The sequence below is a fragment of the Sceloporus occidentalis genome, unplaced genomic scaffold (assembly GCF_023333645.1).
Source record: "Sceloporus occidentalis isolate IW3139 unplaced genomic scaffold, rSceOcc1.0.p SCAF_5, whole genome shotgun sequence".
NCBI lineage: Eukaryota > Metazoa > Chordata > Lepidosauria > Squamata > Phrynosomatidae > Sceloporus > Sceloporus occidentalis.
In genome coordinates this window covers 22,111,473-22,136,484 of record NW_028316985.1, presented here as the reverse complement: position 1 = coordinate 22,136,484, position 25,012 = coordinate 22,111,473, and the positions used below count along the sequence as shown (strand labels likewise).

At 42.6% G+C, this 25,012-nt stretch overlaps 1 protein-coding gene across 1 annotated transcript in view; it reads left to right on the top strand.

Moving 5' to 3' along the window:
* Positions 1-2,568: 2,568 nt before the first annotated feature.
* Positions 2,569-25,012, top strand: part of SYT10 (synaptotagmin 10) — a 60,131-nt gene continuing 37,687 nt past the window's right edge. Inside the window, exons 1-2 of the mRNA XM_089526705.1 lie at positions 2,569-2,899; positions 20,957-21,317. Coding sequence (XP_089382831.1) covers positions 2,764-2,899; positions 20,957-21,317 — 497 coding nt within the window. The 5' untranslated portion in view covers positions 2,569-2,763. The remainder of the gene's footprint in view (positions 2,900-20,956; positions 21,318-25,012) is intronic.

The window sequence follows — 25,012 nt, the reverse complement described above, 5'->3', positions numbered from 1 at the left end:
CTTTTTTTCCATCCTGCCAATGCTAACAGCTTTTTCAAGTAACCATGACCTCTGGTATTATGATCAAAAATGTCCAGGGCTGAGGTGGGAAGAAGATCATAACTATTTTGTTTCTGAGAAACACACCTCTTCTGGACACAACCCAATCCAATACAGGGCTTAGCAGTCCTGTTCTCAGACTTATTTCTGCCTCCCTCTGAGTGTTGTCCCCCTCCCATTTGTTGTTGTTGCATGCCTTCAAGTCATTTTCTGATTTAGGGTGACCCTAAGGTGAAACCTATCATTGGGTTTTCTTGACAAGTTTCTTCAGATGTCATTGCCATCTTCTTGAGGCTGAGAGAGTGTGACTTGCCCAAGGTCAGCCAGTGGGATTACATGACACAGCTAGGATTCAAAGCCTGGCTTCCAGAGTCCTAGTCCAACACTACCTCACTACACCACACTGGCTTTATTAATGATCAATGATTTATTAATGATCTTCATTAAAGATAATGGCTTTCTCTTTGTTCCTTGTATTTCCCACTTGATTTTAAAGTAAAAATTTCTGGAAAACAATGAACACACAGAGACAGAACTTTTCCTATTGCTCAAACCATCTTGACTTGAGGTGAGAGGCAGCACAGAGGAAAAAGGAAGGATGACACCTGTTGAGTCTTGCCTCTCATCCCCTTGGAACTCCCAAAGCAGGCATGGGAAACCTATGACTTCTAGAACTGTATTGCTAGACTGCAACGCCCATCATCTCTCACCACTGGCTACGTTGACTAGGGCTGCTGGGAGTTGCAGTCTGGCAGGATGTGGAAGGCACAAGTTGCCCAAACCTCTCCTAAAGAATCCATTAAAGTATCATAACATCCAAACTCAACAATACCCTTTATTTGGTATTGGCCCATAAAGGCATCTCTGTTTTGTGAATTATGGAGGTTATTGTACTTCACTATACAGCCAGCATGGCTAGCCCTGGATATGTTTTCTAAAGACTCCATCTCTGTCTGTGTGCATGAGATCTGTCACATGGCAGCAATAAAGCAGTTTGACACCACTTTAACTCCCATGACTCTACCCTACAGAATCCTGGGATATGTAGTTTGGTGAGATATTCAGCTTGGTCTGTCAGAGAGCTCTGATGCCTCACCAAACAACAAATCCCAGGATTCCGTGTTAAGAGATCTGGTCACCGTTTCCTCCAATGTCCTACATATGTGTGGTGCCTTGTCCTCCTTTGTGCTGACGACACCTGGTCACCATGAGTTAACACCCTTTTCTTCCAATGTCCTCCTTCGCGCTGAGGACATGTGCTCACCCTGAGTTAAGGACAACAAACATTTGTCTCCAGCGTCCTACATTGTGCAGTGCCTGGTCCTCCTTTGTGCTGAGGACACCTGCTCACCTTGCGACAACAACCTTTTCATCCAACGTTATACTTTTTCTGCTGCCTCGTCCTCCTTTGTGCTTATGGCATCTGCTCACCTTGACTTAACAACTTTTTCCTCCAGTGTCCTACATTGTGTGGTGCCTGGTCCTCCTTTGTGGCTAGGCGATCTGCTCACTCTGATTTCAGGACAACAAACATTGGTCTCCAATGTTCTACATTATTTTGTGGTGCTTGGGCTTCCTTTGTGGCTGGAGCATCTGCTCACCCTGAGTGAGCAACCTTTTCCTCCAACGCCCTGCATTTTTGCGGTGCCACCTTTGTGCTGAGGACACCTGCTCACCCTGAGTTAAGGACAACAAACACTGCTCTCCAACAGGTCTTGGAGCACCTTTGAGACTCACTGAAGGCTACGAAACCTCATGCTGCCAGTTTCTTCCTTTCAGTGAGTCTCAAGGGTGCTTTAAGATCTCTCTCTACTTACCGATTTTACAGACTAACACGGCTATACCATTGGTCTCCATTGTGTGGTGTCTGGTCCTCCTTTGTGGCTAAGAGATCTAGTCACCCTGAGCTAACCACCTTTTCCCCCAAGGTCCTGCATTGTGTGGTGCCCCGTCCTCCTTTGTGCTGAGGACACCTCTCACCCTGCGCTAGCAGCTTTTTCCTCCAAGGTCCTACATTGTTGCGGTGCCTCCTTTGTGGCCCCACAACGAACTCCAATTCCCAGAATTCTATAGCCTTGAGCCAGAAAAGAGTTAAAGCGGGGCCAAACCGGGTTATTTCTACAGTGTGGATGCAGCCAGAGAGAGAGAGCTGCACACCAGCCCCCGACCTCCAACCTCCTCCCTCCGATCCCTCCCAGAGACACCCCCCGGTCCCTCTCCTCCCCAGATCCACCTCCCTGCCATCCCTGGGAGCCCCTTGGCAAGCCCTAGCCCTGGGCTACCCTTGGCTCAGCAGACGCCTGCCCCAAACACTCCGCAGGCCCTCTTTTTTCTTTTTTCCTGCTTAACCCCCCCCCCCAAAAGAGAACTACACTCCCAAGTACAGCCCCCCCCTCCAGCCCCTCTCCCTCCTCCTGCTGCTCCTCTTCCCCTCCTCCTCCTCCTCCTCCTCCTCCTCCTCCTTCCACACACTTTCCTCCCCTCCAGCCCACTGGCTCCTCTCTCTCTTCTCTGCAGTTGGGGATCTGGTCCTCTCTGGTCCTCTTCTTTCTCCTGCTTCTCCATCACATCTCCGCTGAGGATGGGAGGAAGGAAGGGGAGACTGAGCGGTCCTCGCCTCCTCCTCCTCCCCAGGAAGGGAGCCATGGCTTAAGAGCGAGGCCAGAGGAAGGAAGGAAGGAGGACGCGGAGGGCAAAGGGAAAGCCAAAGGCAGCCCCGCCGCGATGAGCTTCCGCCCGGAGGACGGCGTGGGCAGCCTCTGCCACAAGGCGCTGCAGATCATCTCCGAGCTCTGCCTGGGGGGCCAAGTGGAGCTGGAGAAATGCTCGGGCATCTTCCCGCTGGAGACCACCAACCAAGGTACTCCGGGCTCCCTCTCTCTCTCTCTGTCAAGGAAGGAAGGAAGGAAGGAGGACTTAAGAAGACGCCGGGCGAGGGGCGTGGGGGGCGCAGGCTGAGGGCAAGCCGGGAGAGGGACTGAGGGGGCGGCCGGGGAGCGCGGCTCAACTTTCTTCCCAGGAGTTCATCCGCCCCCTTCCCTACAGTCTTGCCTCTCCTTTTCCTCTCCTCTCCTTTCCTTTTCTTGTCCTCCTCTCCTGTCCTCTCTTTTCTTCCCCTTTCCTTTCCTTTCCTTTCCTTGAGAGGCAAAGAAGAGGCGTCTTGGCTGGCACCATCCCTTCTGAGTTCTGGAAAAGCTGGATAGCCATCTGTCCGGAGTGCTTTCCTTGTGTGTTCCTGCATGGCAGAAGAGGGTTGGACTGGATAGCCCTTGGGCATCTCTTCCAACTTGTTGTTGTTGTGAGCCTTCAGGTCATCTCCGACTTCTGGCCACCCTCAGCTGAAGTTTCTACAGAATGGTTGTGCCATGGCCATCCTCTGAGGCTGAGAGAGTGTGACTTGCCCTGCTGGCTGAGTCGGGCTGGAAAACGGATGGCCTCGCCTCTGGCCCCCATTCCTAGAGCAAACCAAAGCCTCATTCCTATATAGGCAAGGCTATAGGGGATATAGGGGCTGGATGGGAGGAGAACCCACCGGGATCCGGCCAAAGTGGGGTCCAAGGAAGGGCAAACTTGTGGGTTGTGAAGAGCCCTGTTGCTAGTGGTTGGTTGGAGCACTGGACCAGGGTTCGAATCCCCCGCTCAGCCAGGCATGGGAACCCACTGGGGGACAAGTCACACTCTCTCAGCCTCAGGGGAAGGCGATGGCAAGCCCCCTCTGAACAAATCTGGCCTTGTTCACACTGGGTTTTTTGAGCTCAGAACTAGGGTCAGTGCATGTATTTTCACACCTGGTTGCTTTCAATGGGATAGGTTCGCCTTCAGTCAGAAACAACTACTTGAAGGCACATGGCAACAAGTGGCCACAAGCAAAGAAAGTCTCTAGCAGTTTTTAGGGAAGCTTTCTTTCCATTTGTCACCTCTTTCTCCCCCCCCCCTCTCTCTCTATGTGTGTGTGTGTGTGTGTGTGTGTGTGTGTTTATATGTATGTATGTATGTATTTTCTCTCTGTCTGTCTCTGTCTTTCTCTCTCTCTCTCCATATCTATCTATCTATCTATCTATCTAGTATGTATTTATCTATATCTGTAACAGATAGATAGATCACATAGATAGATAGATAGATAGATAGATAGATAGATAGATAGATAGATAGATAGATAGATAGTATTCTCTTTCTTTATATATATAATATGTAGACAGATATTATATATGTATGTATCCTCTCTCTATATCTATATCTATATCTATATCTATAATGTATAGCTAGATATATCGATATATAATATGTATGTGTTCTCTATCTCTATCTAATTTTGACATCACTTTGACTGCCATGGCTCCATCTTACAGAGTCCTGGGGTTTGTAGTTTTTGGTGAGGCACCAGCACTCTTTGGCAGAGAAAGCACATGACCTTTTGAAATTACAATTCCCAGGATTCCATAGAATGGAGCTACAGGACTTAAAGTGGTGTCAAATTGCATTTTTTTTCTGCAGGGTGGATGCACCCTTAGTATCAAAGATGCTGCAGGAAACTTTTGCATACTGAATCCCTTTGTAAGGGTAGACAAAACACTCTTTGAGAGCCACTGTGGGTCAGTTTAGGCAAGAGAGAACTAGAGAAATGAATATTCATGTTGTGATATCTCTTCTTAAGTTTGTTGTGGCACCAGTTCTCACAAAGCTACATTTCCCAGAATCCCATAGCATTGTTCCATGGTAGTTAAATGGTTTAAAATGGGATTACTTCTGCAGTGCAGATGCAGCCAGCCACAGACACACAGTTAAAAGAAATGCACCCTTTAATTAAAATCACTCAATTTCATATGTCTCAGGCAAAGGAGGTGCTGGCAGAAGGGCATTTAAGAGCTAAAAGCATTTGGTATCTACCCGAGATGTTTCAGCCTGTTAGCCTCCACCATTTGCTAATGAATTCTCAAAAGAACTGGCTGATTTATCTTTTTAAAAAGTCTTCACCTTTCTGCATCCACATTTGCCTTTCTGAATAAGAAAAATGGGGAGGCAAGGCAGAGGGAATGTTCTTCCCATTACCTAAGGAGAAGAGATTTTACTTTGATTATAAAACTCTTTGCTAGATGTTGGTCGGATATAGCTGAACCATGATAATGAAAGGCATTGATGTGTAAGAACACCAAAGGACTGTTGTAGTTTTAAGTTATTTTATGTTCAGTGCACTTATGCTCCTGTCAATTTTTATAAGAGCAGAATCTGATGCTCTTCTCATGCTCACAGACAAGGCAACAGGTGGCAGGAGTTATGAAAGCTTCAAACTATCTGTTGCTGCAGAAGCAAAGGGAGAGGTCCTGGCAAGAAGGAAAAGGGATATGTGAAAATGACTTTTGAAGGGAGAAAATGAGGAGTGACTTAGGAAGCTGGGTATTCTTAACCTGGAGAGGAGAAGGTTAAGAGCTGATATGATAGCTCTGTTTAAATATTTGAAGGATGACATGGTGAGGATGGAGCAAGCTTTTATTTCTGCCACTCTAGAGGCTAGGACATGGAGCAATGGATGCAAACCACAGGAAAAGAGATTTCAGCTCAACATTAGGAAGAACTTCCTGACAGTAAGAGTTGCGACAATGGAACACACTCCCTCAAAGATTGGTGGAGTCTCCTTCTTTGGAGGTCTTTAAACAAAGGCTGGATGACCATCTGTTGGGGGTGCTTTGATTCTATGTTCCTGCATGGTAGGGGACTGGAATGGATGACCCTTGTGATCTGTTCCAGCTCTATGGTTCCATGATTCTACTTTGTTTTGTTTTAAATTGTATTTCTTAAGCACCTACAAAATGCATTGATTACTCAGATTGTCTATCCAGTGTGCTATTTGGCTTCCGACTGGGGTCAGATATGTGCTTCCCCAGCTCAGGCAGGCATTAGTCCCTGATCTTACCAGGGATTTGATTTGATTTTGGCACATAATGGATAACAGAGCCTTTGAACAGCCTGAAAAGCTTGTTGTGGTCCTTGAGTCATGGTGACCATGTGAATGAGACACCACCAAGACTCTCTAATTGACTCTGTCCATCTGGCATGTAGTCTTCCTCTCTTTCTGCTGCCTTCCACTTTTCGCAGCATCATTGCTTTTTCTAATGAGTCTTTCCTTCTCATGGTGTGTCCAAAGTATGACAACCTCAGTTTGGTCATCCAGGCTTCCAGGAGAGGGTTCAGGCTTTATCAGTTCTAGGGCCCATTTGTTCATCTTTTGGGTCATCCATGGGATCCTCAGCACTCTTCTCCAGCACCACTCTCTACACCCAGTCCAATGAAAGTCCTCTTCCTCAATGAGGTGCCTTCGCAACGTTTTGGACTACAACTTCATCATTTCTCACTGTTGGCCATCCTGGTTGGCTATCATGGGAGTCGTAGACTAAAATATCTGGACGACACTAGGCTGGTGAAAGCTGGAGTAAGACTACTGGACTCTAGAGGCAGTTTTAGTATGGGTGAGGATGAAAAAGTGGGCACCTAAACATTTCTAATAAATAAATGCCATATACTGTGATCTTGTATAAGGCAGCCTTTTATGTTACCACTATCAAGTTGGTGGTTTTTATGGCTCTTATATCCTCAACATCTACTGTAAAGAATGTGCCTGAATGAAGAGGTTCTGTTCCATGAACACATGAAAGGGTGAAAATACATTAGTACCTATTGAGGAGCATGAGTGAAATATATATATACAAGGTGCTTTGTAAGATTTTTTTTCCTTCTAGAAATGAGGAGCACTGTCCAGTGGTAGAGTGCATGCTGTGAATTCTCAGTCGAGTTGTTGAGATTCCTTATCCAAAACATTTGGGGCAGCAAGGCTGGATGTTTCTTCCTAACTTTAGAGCAGCCACCATGGAGAAAGCACTCTGTTCCACCACAACTGTGCCTTTTCCATTGTTCTTGTGGGAGACAAGCAGCAGAGTCAGAAAAGTCTCAACCAGTAGAGATCCCCACCCAATTTTTACATCCCATACAAAAATAGTCAGGATTTGAATGTGCTCCCCTTTCTTCAAACCTTTCTAATAGTGGTCAGGGGTTAGAACATTTACTTCTTAAAACTCCTGACTAGTGCCCACATGATAGAATCACAGAGATGGAAGAGACCACAAGAGCCATCCAGTCCAATCTCTTGCCATGCAGGAAATCACAATCAAAGCATCCTCGACAGATGGCCATCAAGCCTCTGTTTAAAGACCTCCAAGGGAGGAGACACCACCACACTCCAAGGGAGTGTGTACCACTGTCAAACAGCTCTTACTGTCAGGAAGTTCCTCCTAATGTTGAGGTGGAATCTCTGTTCCTGGAGTTTACATCCATTGTTCCGTGTTCTAGTCTCTGGAGCAGCAGAAAACAAGTTTGCTCCATCCTCAATGTGGCATCCCTTGAAATACTTAAAGAGGGCTATCATATCACCCCTTAACCGTCTCTTCCCCATGCTAAACGTACCCAGCTCCCTAAGTCTTTCTTCATAGGGCATGGTTTCCTGTCCCTTCACCATTTTGGTTGCCCTCCTCTGGACACACTCCAACTTGTCAACATCCTTTTTAAATTGTGGTGTCCAAAACTGGACACAGTATTTTAGGTGAGGCCTGACCGAGGAAGAATAGAGTGGCACTATTACTTCCCTTGATCTAGATACTATCCTTCTATTGATGCAGCCTAGAATTGCATTGGCCTTTTTAGCTGCCACATCACACTGCTGACTTATGTTCAACTTGTGGTGTACTAAGACTCCTAGATTATTATTATTATTATTATTATTATTATTATTATAGTGCTGTAGATTTGCACAGCGCTGTACATAAAAACAATAAATATAAAAGAGTGAACCTGCCTATGGCATACAATCTAAGAAATAATAGGATAATACATATAAAATACACAGCAATACACGAAATAGTTCAATAAAACAGGCAACAAAAGAACATCAAATAGCAAGTGACAATCATGCAATGCCTGGGAACACTTCTCTGAACAGGATGGTCTTCAACTCCATTTTGAAGCTGGTTAAAGAAGTGATGGCTCTTGCTCGCAGGGGAAGAAAGTTCCAGCGAGTGAAAAGGGGCGAATCTGAGATGGGGCAGAGGAAATCCTGGGCTGGGACAGCAGACCTTGTCTACCAGAATGGAGGGCCCTAGTGGGAAGGTGAGGAGAAAGAAGGTCTGATAAGTAAGGAGGGACCAGCCCATGGAGGGCTTTAAACGTCGACAGCAGGGGCTTATACTGAATACGGAAAGGGAGGGGGAGCCAGTGAAGGAATGCCAACGCAGGAGAGATGTGGTCAGAGCGGTGGGCAGATGAGATAATGTGTGCAGCTGAATGCTGGACAGAGATTAAAGGACAGAGATGAGAAAGAGGAAGCCCAGCCAGGAGGAAGTTACAGAAATCAAGTTGTGATACCACTAGGGCATGGACCAGAATCTTGGCAGTAGATCCCTTTCACATGTAGTCTCGTTCAGCCAGGTGTCCTCCATCCTATATCTATGCATTTCAATTTTTGCCCTAAGTGCAATACCTTACATTTCTATGTATTGAAATTCATTTTGTTAGCTTTGGCCCAGCTTTCTAATATATCAAGATCATTTTGAATTTTGATCCAGTCCTCTGGGGTATTAGCTACTCTTCCTAATTTGGTGTCATCTGCAAATTTGATAAGTATGCCCCCTATTCTTTCATCTAAGTCATTGATAAAGATGTTGAATAGCACTGGGCCCAGGTCAGAACCCTGTGGGACCCCACTGGTCACTTCTCTCCAGGATGAAAAGAAGCCATTCCCGAGGACCCTTTGGGTTCAGCCAATCAACCAATTACAAATCCATTTAACAGATGCCTTGTCTAACCCACATTTTACTAGATTGTTTGAAAGAATATCATGGGAGAACCTTGTCAAAGGCCTTACTGAAATCAAGGTATGCATTATACACAGCATTCCCTTCATCTACCAAGCTGGTGATTTTATCAAAAAAAGAGATTAGATTTGTCTGGCATCACTTGTTTCTCAGAAACCCATTTTGTCTTTTTCTGATTATGACATTCCCTTCTAAATTTTCACAGACTCTCTGTTTAATTATCTGCTCCAGAATCTTTACTGTATAGATGTCAGACTAACTGGACGATAATTGTTAGGATCCTCTTTTTTTTCCTTTTTGAAGATGGGGACAACGTTTGACTTCCTCCAGTCTACTGGGACTTCTCTTGTTCTCCAGGAGTTCTCAGAGATTATTGCCAAGGGCTCTGAGATTACATTTGCCACTCTTTTAATACCCTTAGATGTAGTTCCTCTTGTCCCAGAAATTTAAATTCATTTAGATTAACAAGGTATAGTATTCCTGTACTAGCTTTTTACTTATTATGTGCTGGATTTCCCATATTGTGTCTTCTGCTCCATTGTCCTCAGGTTGAGCACCCTTTTCCTTTTTGGAGAACACTGAGACAAAGAAGATGTTGAGTAATTCTGCCTTTTCTCTGTCCCCTGTTAGAATTTCTCCATCTTCTCCATGCAGTGGCCCTACCATTTCCTCCTTTTTCTTTTTGCTGTGAACATACCCCCAAAAGCCCTTTTTATTGTTCTTAACCTCTCTAGAAAGCCTGAGCTCATTCTGCACTTTAGCTTTTCTGACCTTACCCCTACACGTGCTAGCTATTTGTTTGAATTCCCCTTTGATGATTTCCCCCTTTTCCCATTTCTTATACATGTTCCATTTAAAACTTAGCTCCGTTGAAAGTTCTTTAGTCATCAATCCTGGTTTCTTGAGACACCTCCCATTTTTCTTCCTCATTGGAACTGTTTTAAATTGTGCCTTCAGTATCTCCCCCTTGAGAAACTCCCATCCATCTTGAACTCCCATCTCTTTTAGTATTCCTGACCATGGGATCACCCCCAGTATTTCTCTATGTTTACTAAAATCAGCTTTCCTAAAGTCTAGAATGTGTGTCTGACTATACCTGGATTCTCATTACCATTCCCACCAAGAAACAAAAGTTTGGCTGAGCATTCAGGTAGATAAAAAGAAGCAAGTGATTTGGTTTCATTTTCACTCTCATTAGAAAGTATCCCCCTCCTTTCTTCTCAATCTTTCTGTGTGTATGTGTGTGTGTTTCTGGTGTGAATATGAGTGTGTGTGTGTGTATAGTATGAACAGCCCACAGTCACCAAGTTCAATGTCAGATGAACTCCAGCAAGATTGTAGTACCCATCTTCAGACTCACCTATTTGCGCTGGATGGAACTGGGCAAATTCGGTCCCCCCCACCCCCCCGAATCCCTCTGGAAGCAAGTGCCCACTAAAATTTTACCTCAATGAGGGTAATTTAACCTTGAATGCCATGCAGCTCTGGAGGAGAGTTCACATTTGCCGAACCGGTTTAAAAAAAGGCTCCTTTGCTGTCAATCAAATTTATTTCCGCCCACGTGACATTTCCTGCAGCCATTGGGCAATTGGAACTGTGCTTCCCCCCTCCCTTTAAAAAAAAAAAAACAGGCGCCAGTATGCGCAGATGCTGTCAAATTTAAAAACCTCCAGGTGTGTGTGTGTGTGTGTGTGTGTGTGTTGTGTGTATTGGGTCACTACAGATTATGGATCTTCCCATGCCTGCCTCTGTTTTCAACCCCAAAATGCAATCTAATGCCATCTCTGCATCCTTCCTGCCACCCCAATGCTTCATACACATATAACAATAACAATAATAATAATAATAATATATAATCTATATATGTATCTACCTGTAGAACTATGCCCATAGATTGTCAAATATATAAAAAATAAAAAATAAAAAGAGAGCTGCCGGGTGCGAGAGGGAAGCTTGTTCCATTCTGTGCTCTCCCTCTGACCTACCCTGAACGTGACCCTTTCTCAGGCACCCCAATTGCCCTTTGCATCCTTCCTCTGTATCCTTGGCTCTGTCAGTCACCCCGATTTGCCCTTTGTTCACCCCATGACCCTTTGCATCCTTCCTCCAGCTCTTCGGCTCCATCAGTCACCCCCATTGCCCTTTGTTCACTCCATTGCCCTTTGCATCCTTCTTCCAGCTCCTTGGCTCAGTCAGTCACCCCGATTGCCCTTTGCTCGGCCTGATTGCCTTTTGCATCCATCCTCTGGCTCCTTCACTCCATCAGTCACCCCAATTGCCTGGCATCCCTTCTTTCCCCCGGCTCCTCCTTCCTCCTCCTCTTCCTGAGCCCCAATGAAGGAGAGGGAATGTTCTGCCCACTGCCCTCCCTCTGACCTAAATCCCTCCCCTGAATTTAACCCGATCATGATCAGGGATAAGTTCATATTCACCAAACCCGTTTAAAAAAAAAAAAGATACAGCTTTTACTCTGCTTTCAGAAGACCCGCACTAAGGGGCATTTGCCCCTCAACGGGTGTGCAAGCCTCAATCTCACCTGTGAAAGGATCGGGGCAAATATGAACTTCATGTACATAATTTGGTTCCTGATCTGGGGTAAAAGGTAGTCTGAATGGCCCCTTTGAGGTGGAGAAATCCAGTCTCTGTAAATAGTCCAGATTCCTAAAACATGAGATGCATTGTTCACCCATATTGAGTACTGGCTTATTCTTTCTTAATTGGCAAGGAAACCAATGAAAGTCACATCATCTTAGCCTGATTGGTCAGAGATATGTTAAGGAGGAAGTATATCTCCTTGTTTCATTGGATTCAATGGAAAATCTTTAAAGGGCAAGCTATGATTGTGTGCTTCATGGATGAAGCAATTTCTAATTATTCTTAAGGAAGAATGTGTTTATTGATACACATTTCAAAACAAAGCTGATGATGGTTGCCAATAGTGTTTATGCTCAGAGGCATTAAGATCCTCTAAATTACCATAAAAGCTTCCTCTCAAATAGAATTAAGCACTTAAATCACACAATATAAAGTATACAAAATGCAAAAGCCTTGAACAGATATCACTGTCTAAAAGCATGTATAAATCCAAAATACTTAGACAGCAAAAGCTGTCCTCACAGCATCTGACTAATGTGTGCTGAACTGGAGTAATTATAGTGCTTTGTCAGAAGGAGTTATCCTTAACACCAAAGTACATTTATACTTTTCTTACCCTTAAAACCTAAGTACATTTATACTTTTCTTGTCTTGATGATTACATAGCTCTTTTACAAGGGTGAGAGACTGTCTGTTCAAAGAATTCAACATCAATATTTCCCAATAAATTCAGCAGATGTGCTACATGGGAAAGGAACATTCCAGTGTCCTTTTACAAAATATCGCGTGGTAGACCATTCCATATGGGTCCACCATATGTGTGTGTGTGTGATTGGCTTTTAGACAATCTGATCCATCATTGGATAGGAAGATTAGCAAAAAGAACAATAGTTACGTATATAGCACTCACTATGTGCAGTAGACTTTTATTATCCCCTTATTACAGATGTAGGAATGTGCCATTGAAAGTGAGTTTAGACTCCCCCAAAATTGGGAGGAGGTACCTAGAGTTGCCATGTTTATCAAACAGCAATATATATTGGACAAATGTCTCCTGTTCCAGGCTAGTACTCATGAAGCAGACCTATTTAAAGCCTATCTTAAGTCTTGTGAGAGTTCCAGGTTCTCGTGAGATCAGTGATCTCACAAGAACCAAGATTCTCATAAGAGGCCTCCTCTCACAAGACTTGAGACTGGTTTTATATAGGTCTGTAGTGTAGTGGTTTGATCATTAGATTATAACTCTGGAGAGTAGGGTTCGAGTCCTCACTTGGCACTAAAAAACGCTGGGTGACTTTAGTAAGTCACACTTTCTCAGCCCCATAGGATGGCAATGGCAAACCCCCTCTAAAGAAACTTGCCAAGAAAACCCTATGATAGGTTCGCCTTACAGTCACCATAAGTCGGAAATGACTTGAAGGTACACAACAACAAGTCCCATATGGAATTTGGCTAAGTCACTGGCCTGTATAGATGAAGGCAGGAACAACAAGTGGCAATCACACTCACTACAGACAGACCCCTATAGAATTTTGTATATAATTTGAGGCCATTTTGCTCCATACCAAATGGAGGTGGCCTGTTGTGAATAAAGCTGATGCCTATTCTTCGTACTATCCACCAGATTTTTTTTAAAAAACCAGAATTTGGGACATGTAACATACTCAAGCCCTGTGCTCCTTTCTGTACTTGGGTCCCAGTAATGTATACCAGCTTCACACTGCCCCAACCCCAATCCTGTGTAGCATACCATCCAACTGTCCTGATTAATCCTTTTCTAATTCCACATTTTCAGCTACTTCTAAAATATTCCAGTTCCTTTCTCTTCCTTCCACTTTCCGCCTTTGTCATCTGGCTTATTTTACTTGCTGCAAACTGAAGTCAATGGGCAAATGTTCCTTGCACTGAATTCGCCAGTGGGAAGAGGAGTGGAGGGAGGAGAGTCTTTTACCAACTTACCATACTCTGATGTTACTTGACTACATGTGTCTCCATTTTTATCTATGAAATGTTGAAGGCTATAGTCTGGCAGAAACAGAGTATGTTAAAGTCATTTAGAGTGTGTTAAAGCCAGTGTGGTGTGGTGGTTTGAGCACTAGACTATGACTGTGGAGACTAGGGTTTGATTCCTGCATGGCCTTGGAAACCCACAGCATGACCTTAGGTGAGTCATGAATTCTCACATTCAGAAAACACCATGATATTTTCTGAATATCACCATAGGGATGCCATAGGTCAGAAACAACTTGAAGACACACAGCAACAACAACAACAACAAAGCCACTTATTAAAAAAAGAATCTGCTTTATTCCAGCTTTCGTTTTTCTGTCTATCTATCCCAGGTATTAGCTTTCCAGCCTTCTCCAACCTTGTGTCTTCCAACTGTTTTGGCCTACAAGATCTATCAGTGTTAGCCAGGAAAGGAATGCTGGGGCTTGTTGTCCAAAAACATCTTGCAAGCACGAGACTGGCAAAGAATATTCACATGCAAGGCATATGCTCTGTCACTGAGCTACAGTACGTCTGCAAAACTGATAGATTTGCTGCAGATGCAGGGTTATGAAATAGGGACTTCCTAATTCACACTTCAGTTCCCTAGCAACTACAGTACACTAGAATGTCAAGGGACAGAGTGGACATGATGTACCAAATCAGTCAAACTGACTGCTTCATAACCCTTCTGATAATCTTCAAAAAGGAGTTTCTAGAGCTCCTTGTTAAGGTCACTTTTGAACATTATGCTTGGTGAAACAAGTGGGAAGCTTGTAATCTTGAAAGAGGATTTGCTAGAGTGTTTCTTCCTTGGTAGTTGCTCTGTACCTTTCCTTCCATTTACTGTAATAGGGAACAAGGAATATTAATCTGCATCAACCTTAGAGGTAGGTCATCTAATAAGACTTTTAGTTAGGTGCTACTTGTATAGCCTACAAAGATCCACATTTAGGTGCAAATAGTCCCACATAATCAAATGTGGCTACAATTGCATCATGCGAAGTTTGAACAATTCTTTAAAGAACATTTTTTTAGATAATCTATAATTAAACAAAATAAGAAAATAACAAGAAGCTAGCACTGGCCAGGCCAAAGCCAGCAGAATCAATTTACCACAGTTGACTCCCTGCTCAGTTAGCCCTCAGTCACCCCAGTTGATGCTCTGCTAGGTTAGATTTCACCCCAACCAGTGTCATGGCAGAGTGAGAGGAAGGAGAATGCTCAGCAACTCCTTGACCTCACCCACCCTCCCTCATTTAATCATGGCACTAGCTGGGAAGAAGCTAAGCTAGGCTCCACCCTAGTCAGTGCCATTGCAAAGCAAGGAAGGATGGGTGGAAACTGTTTGGCCAAGGTGCTGCTGAGTGTACTCCTTCCCCGCTCACTTCACCATGGCCAAGCCTAGCCAAGCAGAGAGTCAACCAGTGGCATTCCCTTGCCAGGTGTCACCCAGTGAGGGGAGGGCTGCAGGGGGCTGGCAGAGGCCAAAAGGGCATTCTCCTTCAGCCCATGCTTTCTCCCTGGGAGAAAGCCCAGAGCTGGAGCAGCCAGGAAGACCATGCTCTTCTGTTCCCAAGCTTTCTCCCTGGGAGGAAGCCTGGGCTGGAGCTGCCAGTAAGGGTGTATGTGGCAGACCCAACCACCCCTTTTCTGGGTGTCATCTGGTGCTGTCCGCACCATCTGAATTCCTCTAATGATGCCACTGGAGTCAACTGTGGTAAATGTGGAAGGTTTTCAGGTGATGCACCACTGAGGCACTGCCATAGGAGCAGCTGCCAGCATCCCTTTCCTGCTTTGTCCCACTGCTGCCACCATCCCACCTGCCATGGCTCTCTCCTCATCCCCTCTCCCCAAACTGCTCCCTCTGTCCACACTCCATCCTATGTGTGTTTATTTAAAGTTTGCTCACTTATTCATTATTGGGGAAGAAGACACCTGTCTTAACTTAATTACCTCATGGTTTGCATAGTTGGATTATGGAAGATGAAGAGCTAATGTCAAGAGCAATATAATTAATTCAATTAAGGATTCAGAGAGGAAATGTTTCATTTTCTCTTTCTCCTTGTGGCTGCCTGTGTCAGGAAACATTTAAAGTTCCCTCACTTACTCACAGGGGTGCAAAGCGGGGATGGGATTGGATGGGGGAGCCATCCATTCAGAGTGCATGGTGGCTAGTTAAATTGACAGAAAAATGGAAAGGCTATTGGTTGATAGGTGTAATGGTTACTGGGAAAGAAAAACAAAACAGGGGCTCTGTGTGTGACCAAAAATAATCCGGTGCAGTGATCACATGGAACTGGTGGGGCATTCCTGGGCTAGAATCTCAGTTAGGACAGAAGAAGGAAAGGGTACCACCAAAAAGTTTAGCCTTCTAAAATCTGTTAGCTAGAACAGGGCAACAGACCTGCATTTTGTTGGCAAGGAAAGATGGAACTGAAGGAAGAGCTGACTGCCACTTAGGGTGGAGGAAGAAGACAAAGGGTATCAACATACCGGTATAAAGAGCCGGCCCTGTGGTGGAGTGGGGCCATGGTGTCTACATCCATCTCTGACACTGGAACCCCAAAAGGACTTTGTGGTTCAGATTACCTGCACTAATTTGAGCTGGTCCCCCAGTTATGGCCTGGGCTGGATAAGATGGACATAGTAGTTCATGTACTGATGATATCCAAATTAGACTATTGCACTGAGCTCTACATAGGGCTGCTCTTGAAGATAATTTGGAAGCTGTTGCTTGTGCAAAACACAACTAGGTTGCTGACAAAAACAACATATTAAAACCATGTAACATCAGTGTGAAAGAAATTGTACTGGCTGCTAATACACTTCCAGCCTGAATTCAAGGTGCTTGTGATGGTATTTAAAGAACCAAATGGCTTGAGACCTTGGGACCTGAGGGACTGTCTCTCCTGATATATATGCCCAGCCATGGAGTGAGATCTGCTGGAGGGGCCTTTTTTGTCCCCCACCCAGTGGCATCAGAAGAATTGGAATTACCTGGTGCAGTAATTCATGGTGTCATTCCCCCCCACATTGACATCCTCCCCCACATTGACATCCCAAACAATGCAGGATCTTTAGTAAAAATTTTTGTATTAATGTAACTCATAAATCATAGTTCTCATATATCATTGCATGCAATGGGAACAGGTGTGACATAAACAACTAGCAAAATTAAAATTACACCTTTAAATTGCAATATCATATGTACAGTCTAAATGTATTTATAGGTGCATAGATTCATGTGGTTAAAGGGAAATTTTGGTAAGATGTGGTGTTTTAAAATAAAATTAAAAATATTTCTTTTAACTGTAAAATTTTTAAAAATTTAAAAAATGAAAACCTGGGCCTCTCCTTTCTTCTTCCATGAGGCTTGGCCACTCACACCATCTCTTCAAGATTTTAAAGGTATGCAGGTGAACATCATAGCCCATGTCTGCCAAAAGGCAGATGTTTGGGGACCAGTGGTGTCACCTCCATTTAGGGTGTCACCTGGTGCAGTCTGAACCCCCAGCACCCCTTAGTGATGCTCCTGCCCCTCCCAGCAGGGCCAATACACTGTGTGACAACATGAGAGAGGGTCTTCTCTGCTGTGGCACCCTAGTTGTCAAATAACCTCTTCTTGAAGGCCCAGTTGATACTGACACTAGCTTCATTGTGAGGCCAAGCTAAAACATGCCGGTTTTTTTTTCAAAACCTTTGTGGAAATGAGCAGACGTTGTTTATTGTTTACCTCTTGGTTTTTTTAAAGGCCTTTACTGGGCCTAAATTAGCATAAAGGGGGCAAAAACATGGCAAAAATTCCCCCCCACACACACATTTGGGAATATTTGGGGGCAAAAAATGAGATTTTTTGTTTCTGCCCCTCTGTTCTATCTTTCAGTCAGAAAATGAAAAAAATTGTATTGTGACAGGCTTCTAGGACCTGACTGTAAAAATTTTAGCAGTGTTCTCTTTTATTAACTTTGCCTTTTTAATTTTATTTCCATGCATAGCCTAATAGAATTTAACAATAATTTTTGGTATTTTTTTTACGTTGTGTCTTTGTAAATGCTTTCATTTTTATTTGTTTTAACTTTTGTAAAACACCTTGATTCCTAGCTTTAGGGGAAAGGGGACCTCATATAAATGTATAAATATTAATTTAAAAAAACAGTAACAGAAGCAAAAGAAATTATTATTTATTCATTTATATTCCTTCTCCCTTTCCCCCTTGTTTGATTATAAATCAAATAAAATATGGACACATTTACAAGCAGTAACAGAAGCAAAAGAAAGCTAGTATGGTGTAGTGGTTTGAGTGTTTGACTGAGACAAGGGTTCAGTTATCTGGTCAGCCATGAAACCCACTGGGTGACCTTGGGCAAGTCACATACTCTCAGCCTAAAGTGAAGGCCAAGGCAAACCTCCTTTGAACAAATCTTGCCAAGAAAACCCTGTGATAGGGTCACCATAAATCAGAAATTATTTGAAAGCATACAACAACAACAACAACAACAACAACAGAAGCGAAAGCAATAGTGCCCTTCTCTCTCTTTTCAGGATGTGATAAAGAGGTGTGTCCATTTAAGGGAAAGGGCAAAGACACTATTTTGTCCAAGGGTTGAGATCATCTTCATCCCTTATACATGATAGTAATATGATCACTAGATTTCTCTGAAGATAATTCAAATAGATTATGCACATAAAATGAAGGAAAGTTACCCAAAGATCCACAGAACAGGCTATGTGAAATACAGAGCATCTGAACTTTTCTCATTTATTTTTTCAGACACAAAGAGACAGGCTACTAGACCACTTCTGCCCTCTGGAAAGATAATGGCTGTGTGGGATGTACCAAGCACTGTGCCATTGTATTCAAGTATTAAAAAGAACGGTTGGCTACTCTATTTAGCTCTTGGAATATGCTGAAATTGGTCCATCTTTTTTTTAAAGAAAAATAATATGCCAACCATTCACAGCGTCAGTCCATAGTGTGGAGATAAAAGCCATTGTACAGTGGTCTACCTATTTTTTTATATATAAAAGAACCCTGAATTGTAAGCATTAATGTTTCAAATGTATGCAGTAATGCATTGGAGCTATAGGGAAGATCAAGCTGACCCAATCTGATTTTGGCTGCAGCTGCTATTATTTCAACCATTACCATTATTGTTGTTGCTTTTGTTATTAGTATTAGCAGAAGAAGAAGAAGAGCCAAAAGTGGAGAATAAAGAACTTTAGTACGTACAGTTTATATCCATGGATCTTTCAGTCATCCATGGCTTGGAAATATTTCAAAATATATATATTTCAAAAAACAAAGATTGATTTTGCCATTTTATATAAGGGAAACAATTTTACTATGCCATTGTATTTAATGGGACATGAGCATACAGCACTATACAAAATAATAATAATAATAATAATAATAATAATAATAATAATAATAGTAATAATAATAATGGATTTTGGTATCTACGGGGGTCCTGGAACCAAACCCCAGCCAATATCAAGGGTGCACTGAAAAAAACAGTTTTTGGGCTGGTGTAAGGAAATATGAAAGTTGCGGAAGCCCATAGAACTTCCATGATGCACTTCATCACTTGGGACTGAAGTCATCAAATGATAAGCATGGATAGATGAATAAAACCTTGATGATACAACTACCACAAAAATAAATATCCATGGAAGCATTCTGACTCGGCCCCAACTGTTTGTCCTTCATCTACCTAAGGTGAAGGGAAAACACACACTTCCATGTACAGAAGTAAGCTAGACTGTTAGTCAAGTTTTACTTCAACACTGGTGACAGGACAGTGATGTCCATTTTACCCAGTGGAAGCAGATTGATGTAGAAATGACCAGACTTGGAGGAGGAATGAGGAGGAGAATTACCACAGGTGCCTCTCAGTATCCACTATCTGAGGTACTTGTCTCACATTGCCTAACAGCAGGGACACTCCTGTCCTAGTAATTGATTAACAGTCAACCATATTACTCATAAAAACAGACAATAATGGGTACATTTGTAACTATCAAAACTTCATGTTCCAGCTCATTAAGCTCTGTATATGTACATATGTTTGTTATATGCCATGCTGGCTAGGAACTATAAGAGCTGTATCATATAAAACACAAACACAGGTGTTCTGATCCACACGTGACATGGCCAGGGGAAGGCAATGGCCAACAAATCTTAGCAAGAAAACCCCATGATAGAGTTGGGAATGACCCAAGAGGCCCAAATAATAAATACAGCCCTTAAATCTGGGTGAGCTGAGAACACAAACAATGAGACCCCCAGCTGCATATGGAGTCCTCAGTGCTTCCAGATTTTCCAGACTGCTCTGTTGCTGGCATACAAAAATAGGTTAAATTGCCAGGAGAGGCAATTCAGCTTTTAAATAGGTTGGGAGGAGGGAGGCTGAACTTTTTCACATGAAAAAGTGAACTTTTTAAAACTAGAAGTAGATTTCCAGGCACCTCTGGTTTTGAAAAGTGCATGTTCTAGGCACATCTAATTTTCTTGCTTCTTCCCATTTTGAAGGGGTAATTTTGGCAGCATGTGCATCACTTGAGGCAGAGATGTTCCAGGAGAAGAAGACTGACCTCTGGACCCACTGCAATTGCCTGTCCCTATCTTGTGACTCTACTTATTGCCACATGAGGCATTCACTATGAAAGTGGCATGCCTCATTCATTCACATTTTATGGGTATTTGCATGTACCATGTCACCATCCATGTCTAACCCTCCTGTTTTCTCCCTCTGTTCGCCCCCCCCCCCCATTGCTGAAACTCCATTTGTTTTAGAGGAGGAAGGAAGAGAAGCACCATCACCAATATAGATACTCATAGAGCTGATCTTTCATCTCCTTTAAGAAACAGCTTTTTGATGTAGACATTGAGGTACTGGGCATATGAAGCTATCTAGTTCACACCTTTACTATAATTGTTGCAGTAGACACTGTCATATTCCTCTTATTTTTTAAATCAATCTTTTAATTAGTGCTAAAATGGTTTCCTTAAGGGCAGCACAATCCTAAATTATCCACACCTTTTATATTTTATGGAAGCTCCTGTAGGGTGTTTTATCAGATTTTCCTACTCCATAATAAAGTAGAGCTTGGCTAAAAGAGCAGTATATTCACACGTTTGTTATATTAACGTTGTCTTCTAGTATTTCAGTATGCTGTAGCCCACCTCAGGCCTTGAGGAGAAACAGGAAAGAAATAAAATAATAATAATAATAATAATAATAATAATAATAATAAGTTGTGGTTGTTGTTGTTACTACTACTTCTTCTGGAACAATTGATGCACTTTTGCACCATTTGACAAGTGCACTGTTGCACTTCTGAGTAAACCAGCATAAAGGATTGGCATGAAAATGGTTTAATCTCCCAGTTAAGACAACTGTATCATGGACTAATCCACCAATTAAACCAATTAAAGCTGCCTGGGCATTTCTCCTTTGCCTCCTTATTTGCAGACATTTCCGTCAGCCTGCTCGCAGTCGTCGTCAGCTTCTGTGGACTCGCCTTGCTGCTAGTCTCTCTCTTTGTCTTCTGGAAGTTGTGTTGGCCATGCTGGAGGAGCAAGCCGATGACTTCGAATGTGACGAGCCTCCCTCAAAGCAACTCCAGCGCTCCCCCAGAGGTTTTGGAAACTAATGAGAAAAAGGAAACAATTAAAGAAAATGGGAAGCCCTCAACCAAGATCCTGGAGGCTGCCATGAAAATTAGCCACACCTCACCTGACATTCCTGCAGAAGTCCAAAATGCTCTCAAAGAACATCTCATCAAACATGCTCGTATGCAAAGGCAAATCACAGAGCCGACATCTTCATCAAGGTGAGAACAATTTAATCTGGACCTTTAAAGAGCAGAAGCCTAAAGGGCAGAGCATCTATCTGAGAATTAAGAATTGAAAATGTAATAATGTTAATGGTTAGAACCATAGCCTGGTGACAGAAGAGATGACGTATATAGTGCAACCATGACGAGAAATATGGAAAGAACTTAGAAGAGTTATTTTTGGACTACAACTCTAAGTGTCCCCTAAGTCAGTATGACCATTCTGGCCTTGGAGATTCTGAGAGCCATAGTCCAAAAATTAGCCATTATAAATTATAAAGTTATGTATCAGATCATCTGATGGTTTCAATAAATAGTTGCCTGTAAGTTTTATGTGCTTTATGTACATTCATGTATGATATGCTGAAGTAAGTAACTTCTTAAAGCATGTGTCTTTCAGGCATAAATCTGTACTGCAGTGTGTTTGCTAAGAATTTGTTTTTACAAAGAAACAAAAGCTAGACATAGAATGAGTTTTAGGCCCCTGTTTCAAATCTCATGTGAGGGACAGATCTTTTTCTGCCCTGATCTATGTTTATTTGGTAATATGAATAAGATTTAGTTGCTAAGTCTGAATATTCATTTACCAAAGCAAACAAAGTGTGCAACTTATAGCCTTATGGCAAACCAAGCATGTATCTTTTCTTACTATTAGTGGGGCAAACCTCACCACACTTTTCCCATAAGTAATCAGAGGAAACAGGGCAGTAAAATTTTCCTTAACCCACAGCAGGTCAGTACAGTTAGAGAAATTCTCTTTCTTTATATAGTATATTTGTGCTGTCAGTGCTTGACACAGGCATCTTACATTACTTCCTGACACTAGATATGAGAGTTTGTAGAAAGCTGCTTCATACAAAGTTAATCTGTTAGTGCATCTGACCCTGACTGTCAGTGGTTTTCTGGGTAGGCTTGCCATTTCATGGCTGCAGCCATGACCTTCCCGGTTTTTTGACCTTGGGGAAGGTCTTTCCCGGCTTCTGCATTCTGTCACCCGGGACAGCTGGACGCCTGATCTGTCTTCCCTTCCAAAGCAGCCTCCGTCCGTTTGTGCTGGAGAGGCTGCAGCCAGGCAGGGAGGAGGAGGAGGGGGAGCTTTTCATTCAGCCCGGCAGAGACTCAGAACAGAAGACTCTGCAATTTGCATGCTATTTGGTTCTGCTAAACAGGGGCAATAAATACCTTTGTAAGTTGGTACACAGATCATGTGATCTAACTAACTTGGTTAGGAAGTTCTCTCGCACAATAGATCTTTCCTGCTTTCCCTTCGGTCTCTCCATCATCAAGCTCTCTCAACTTTCCACCGAAAGATGGTGAGATACAAACTTCTTCTCTTACATGAACTATTCACTAGATAGGTTAGGATGTAGCTTCCATGTATATGTAGATTTAAGCCATTAGTAAAGTTTTGTTTTTTAAACTACAAGCAATTTGTGTCAGCTTCAGTTCTTATGGTAGCATCTTAAGACAAAAGACCATTTCTGCTGCTCTGCTGATTTACAAGCTAGACCCTCACAGGCTTGGCTTTGATAGTTTTGATATTTTTGTTTCCTTACCAAGGGCTGAAACCTTAGGAAACTTGAATTCCCCTACACATTGCCATGCCCTGAGGATGAGAGAGTGTGATTTAGCCCAGTGGGGTATGTTTATGTCCAAGCATAACCCTGGTCCAAGAAGAACCCTGGTCCTTCTCTACCACTGCCTCCTAATGTCCCTTAATTCTATTATTATTATTATTATTATTATTATTATTATTATTAACTGAAAGAGTCTGCTTCCTGAGATGCATTTAGTCTCAGAGGTGCAACAAGATCTCTATGATATGATTTATATTAATGTGTTTATATATTTTAATGGTTTTTACTTTTAGTTGGTTGTGTCCTCCATTGTTTGAATGTCCTACATTTTGTGTTGAACCCAAGGGGTTTGGTTATGGAATAAGCCTCTGCAATATGCAAGAGGCCATGTTCAGTAAAGCCATGTGAAATGCCCAAATGTGCTTAGTGTGGGTTTTGGAATGGGGGGGGGGGGGTTGGGCAGAAAGGGAAGTACATTTCTGCCATCTGTTTAGGAATAATGCCAAAATGTCCTCCATTTTGAGCATGCCTAAGAAACATGCATTTATATTAACATTTTTTAAAAATCATCCAGTTTTTTTGAGTGTCCTACATTTTTATATAAAATGCCCTACATTTGAAAATGTTGTCCTACATTTGTCCCAGTTTGGAGGTCCTGACTTATGGCAACCCTATTTCTGGGGTTTCAGGCAGGATTCTTTCCTAGATTATGTATTAACTGGTGATCTCCCATCCAAATACTAATCAGTCCCACACCTGTGTAGCTTCTGAAATCAGACAAATCAGATATATTCAGGATGGTGTAGTGACCATTCTCAGAGAACCAAAGTACAGAGGGTGCATTGGATCATGTCTCATATTACGCCTCCATCCACCCCCACATACACACACACACACACAAACCCTTTGTATATTGAGCAAAGATCAAAATAATGAGCTGACTGTACTCATCTAGGGGCCTTACAGATGTTCAGTGGTCTGTGTGTGATTGCAAAGACTGTTCAAATGGTGGATGCTACATGAATTTAGGTAACCTCTCCTTCAGTGATTTCCCCTACACATGCAGATTCAGGATAAAACCAAACAGGTGCCAGATCAGTGGTACAATCCCATTAGCCCCTTGTTTATGCATTCCGTTCACATAGTTAGAAACTCAATCACATTATCTCATTTTTTGCTTTTTTTAAGTGCCTGAAACAATTAGAAAGTCAATCACTTACCATAAGAAACAAAATGGTTTTATACCTAGAGACAGGAAGAAGCAATTAAGAAGACTGATCTAAACAGAGAAGGTTTACTCACCAGACAAATAATTGCTTGGTCATAGGGATGTACATGTTTGCTTTCTTAATTCTTGCATGCAAGAATAAATCATTTTGAGTTTTCTCCCCACTGGGCCAAGACTAAAAGAGTTTTTGTGCATTTTTCAATTGTTGTTTGTATTTTATAACAAATTTGTTTGCACAATAACACTTGGTTTGTAGCATGAAACACACTGTTTGTGGTGACTTTGTCTCACATGCACACACACAAAGTAACAAAGTTTGACAAATCTCCGTTTATCACCATTTTATGGACAAGGTATGTTTAGGACACCCTTTTTTGTTGAGGATAAGAAAAAGATTTCACATATCTTATTTGGTCTTGAAGTCTAGAATAACAGAATCACAGAATCATAGAATCATAGAGTTGGAACAGACCACAAGGGCTATCCAGTCCAATCCCCTGCCATGCAGGAACAAAATATCAAAGCACCCCTGATAGACAGCCATCCAGCCTCTGTTTGTTCATATGGTTCTTATAACAGACAAGGATTTTGATGAAAGCAACAATTATCATAAACCATAAACAAACTCCTCAACATGAGCCTCCAGAGAAGCTGAACTTTGTAGCTCCTGTAGTTTCAGATCTACCAACTGGGCATGAACAAAGGAAAGGTTTTTGGTTTTGTTTTGTTTTTTACACATTCACATACCCACAAAGAAGACAGTTTGAGGTGCTGGGCTACTGATTATAGATGTGCAAAGTCCCATTGTACACTCTGATTTGGGGGAAAGCTTTGGAAATAATGATGCTCGGGTTCATAATACATTCAAGTGTTAGGAGCTGGATGAA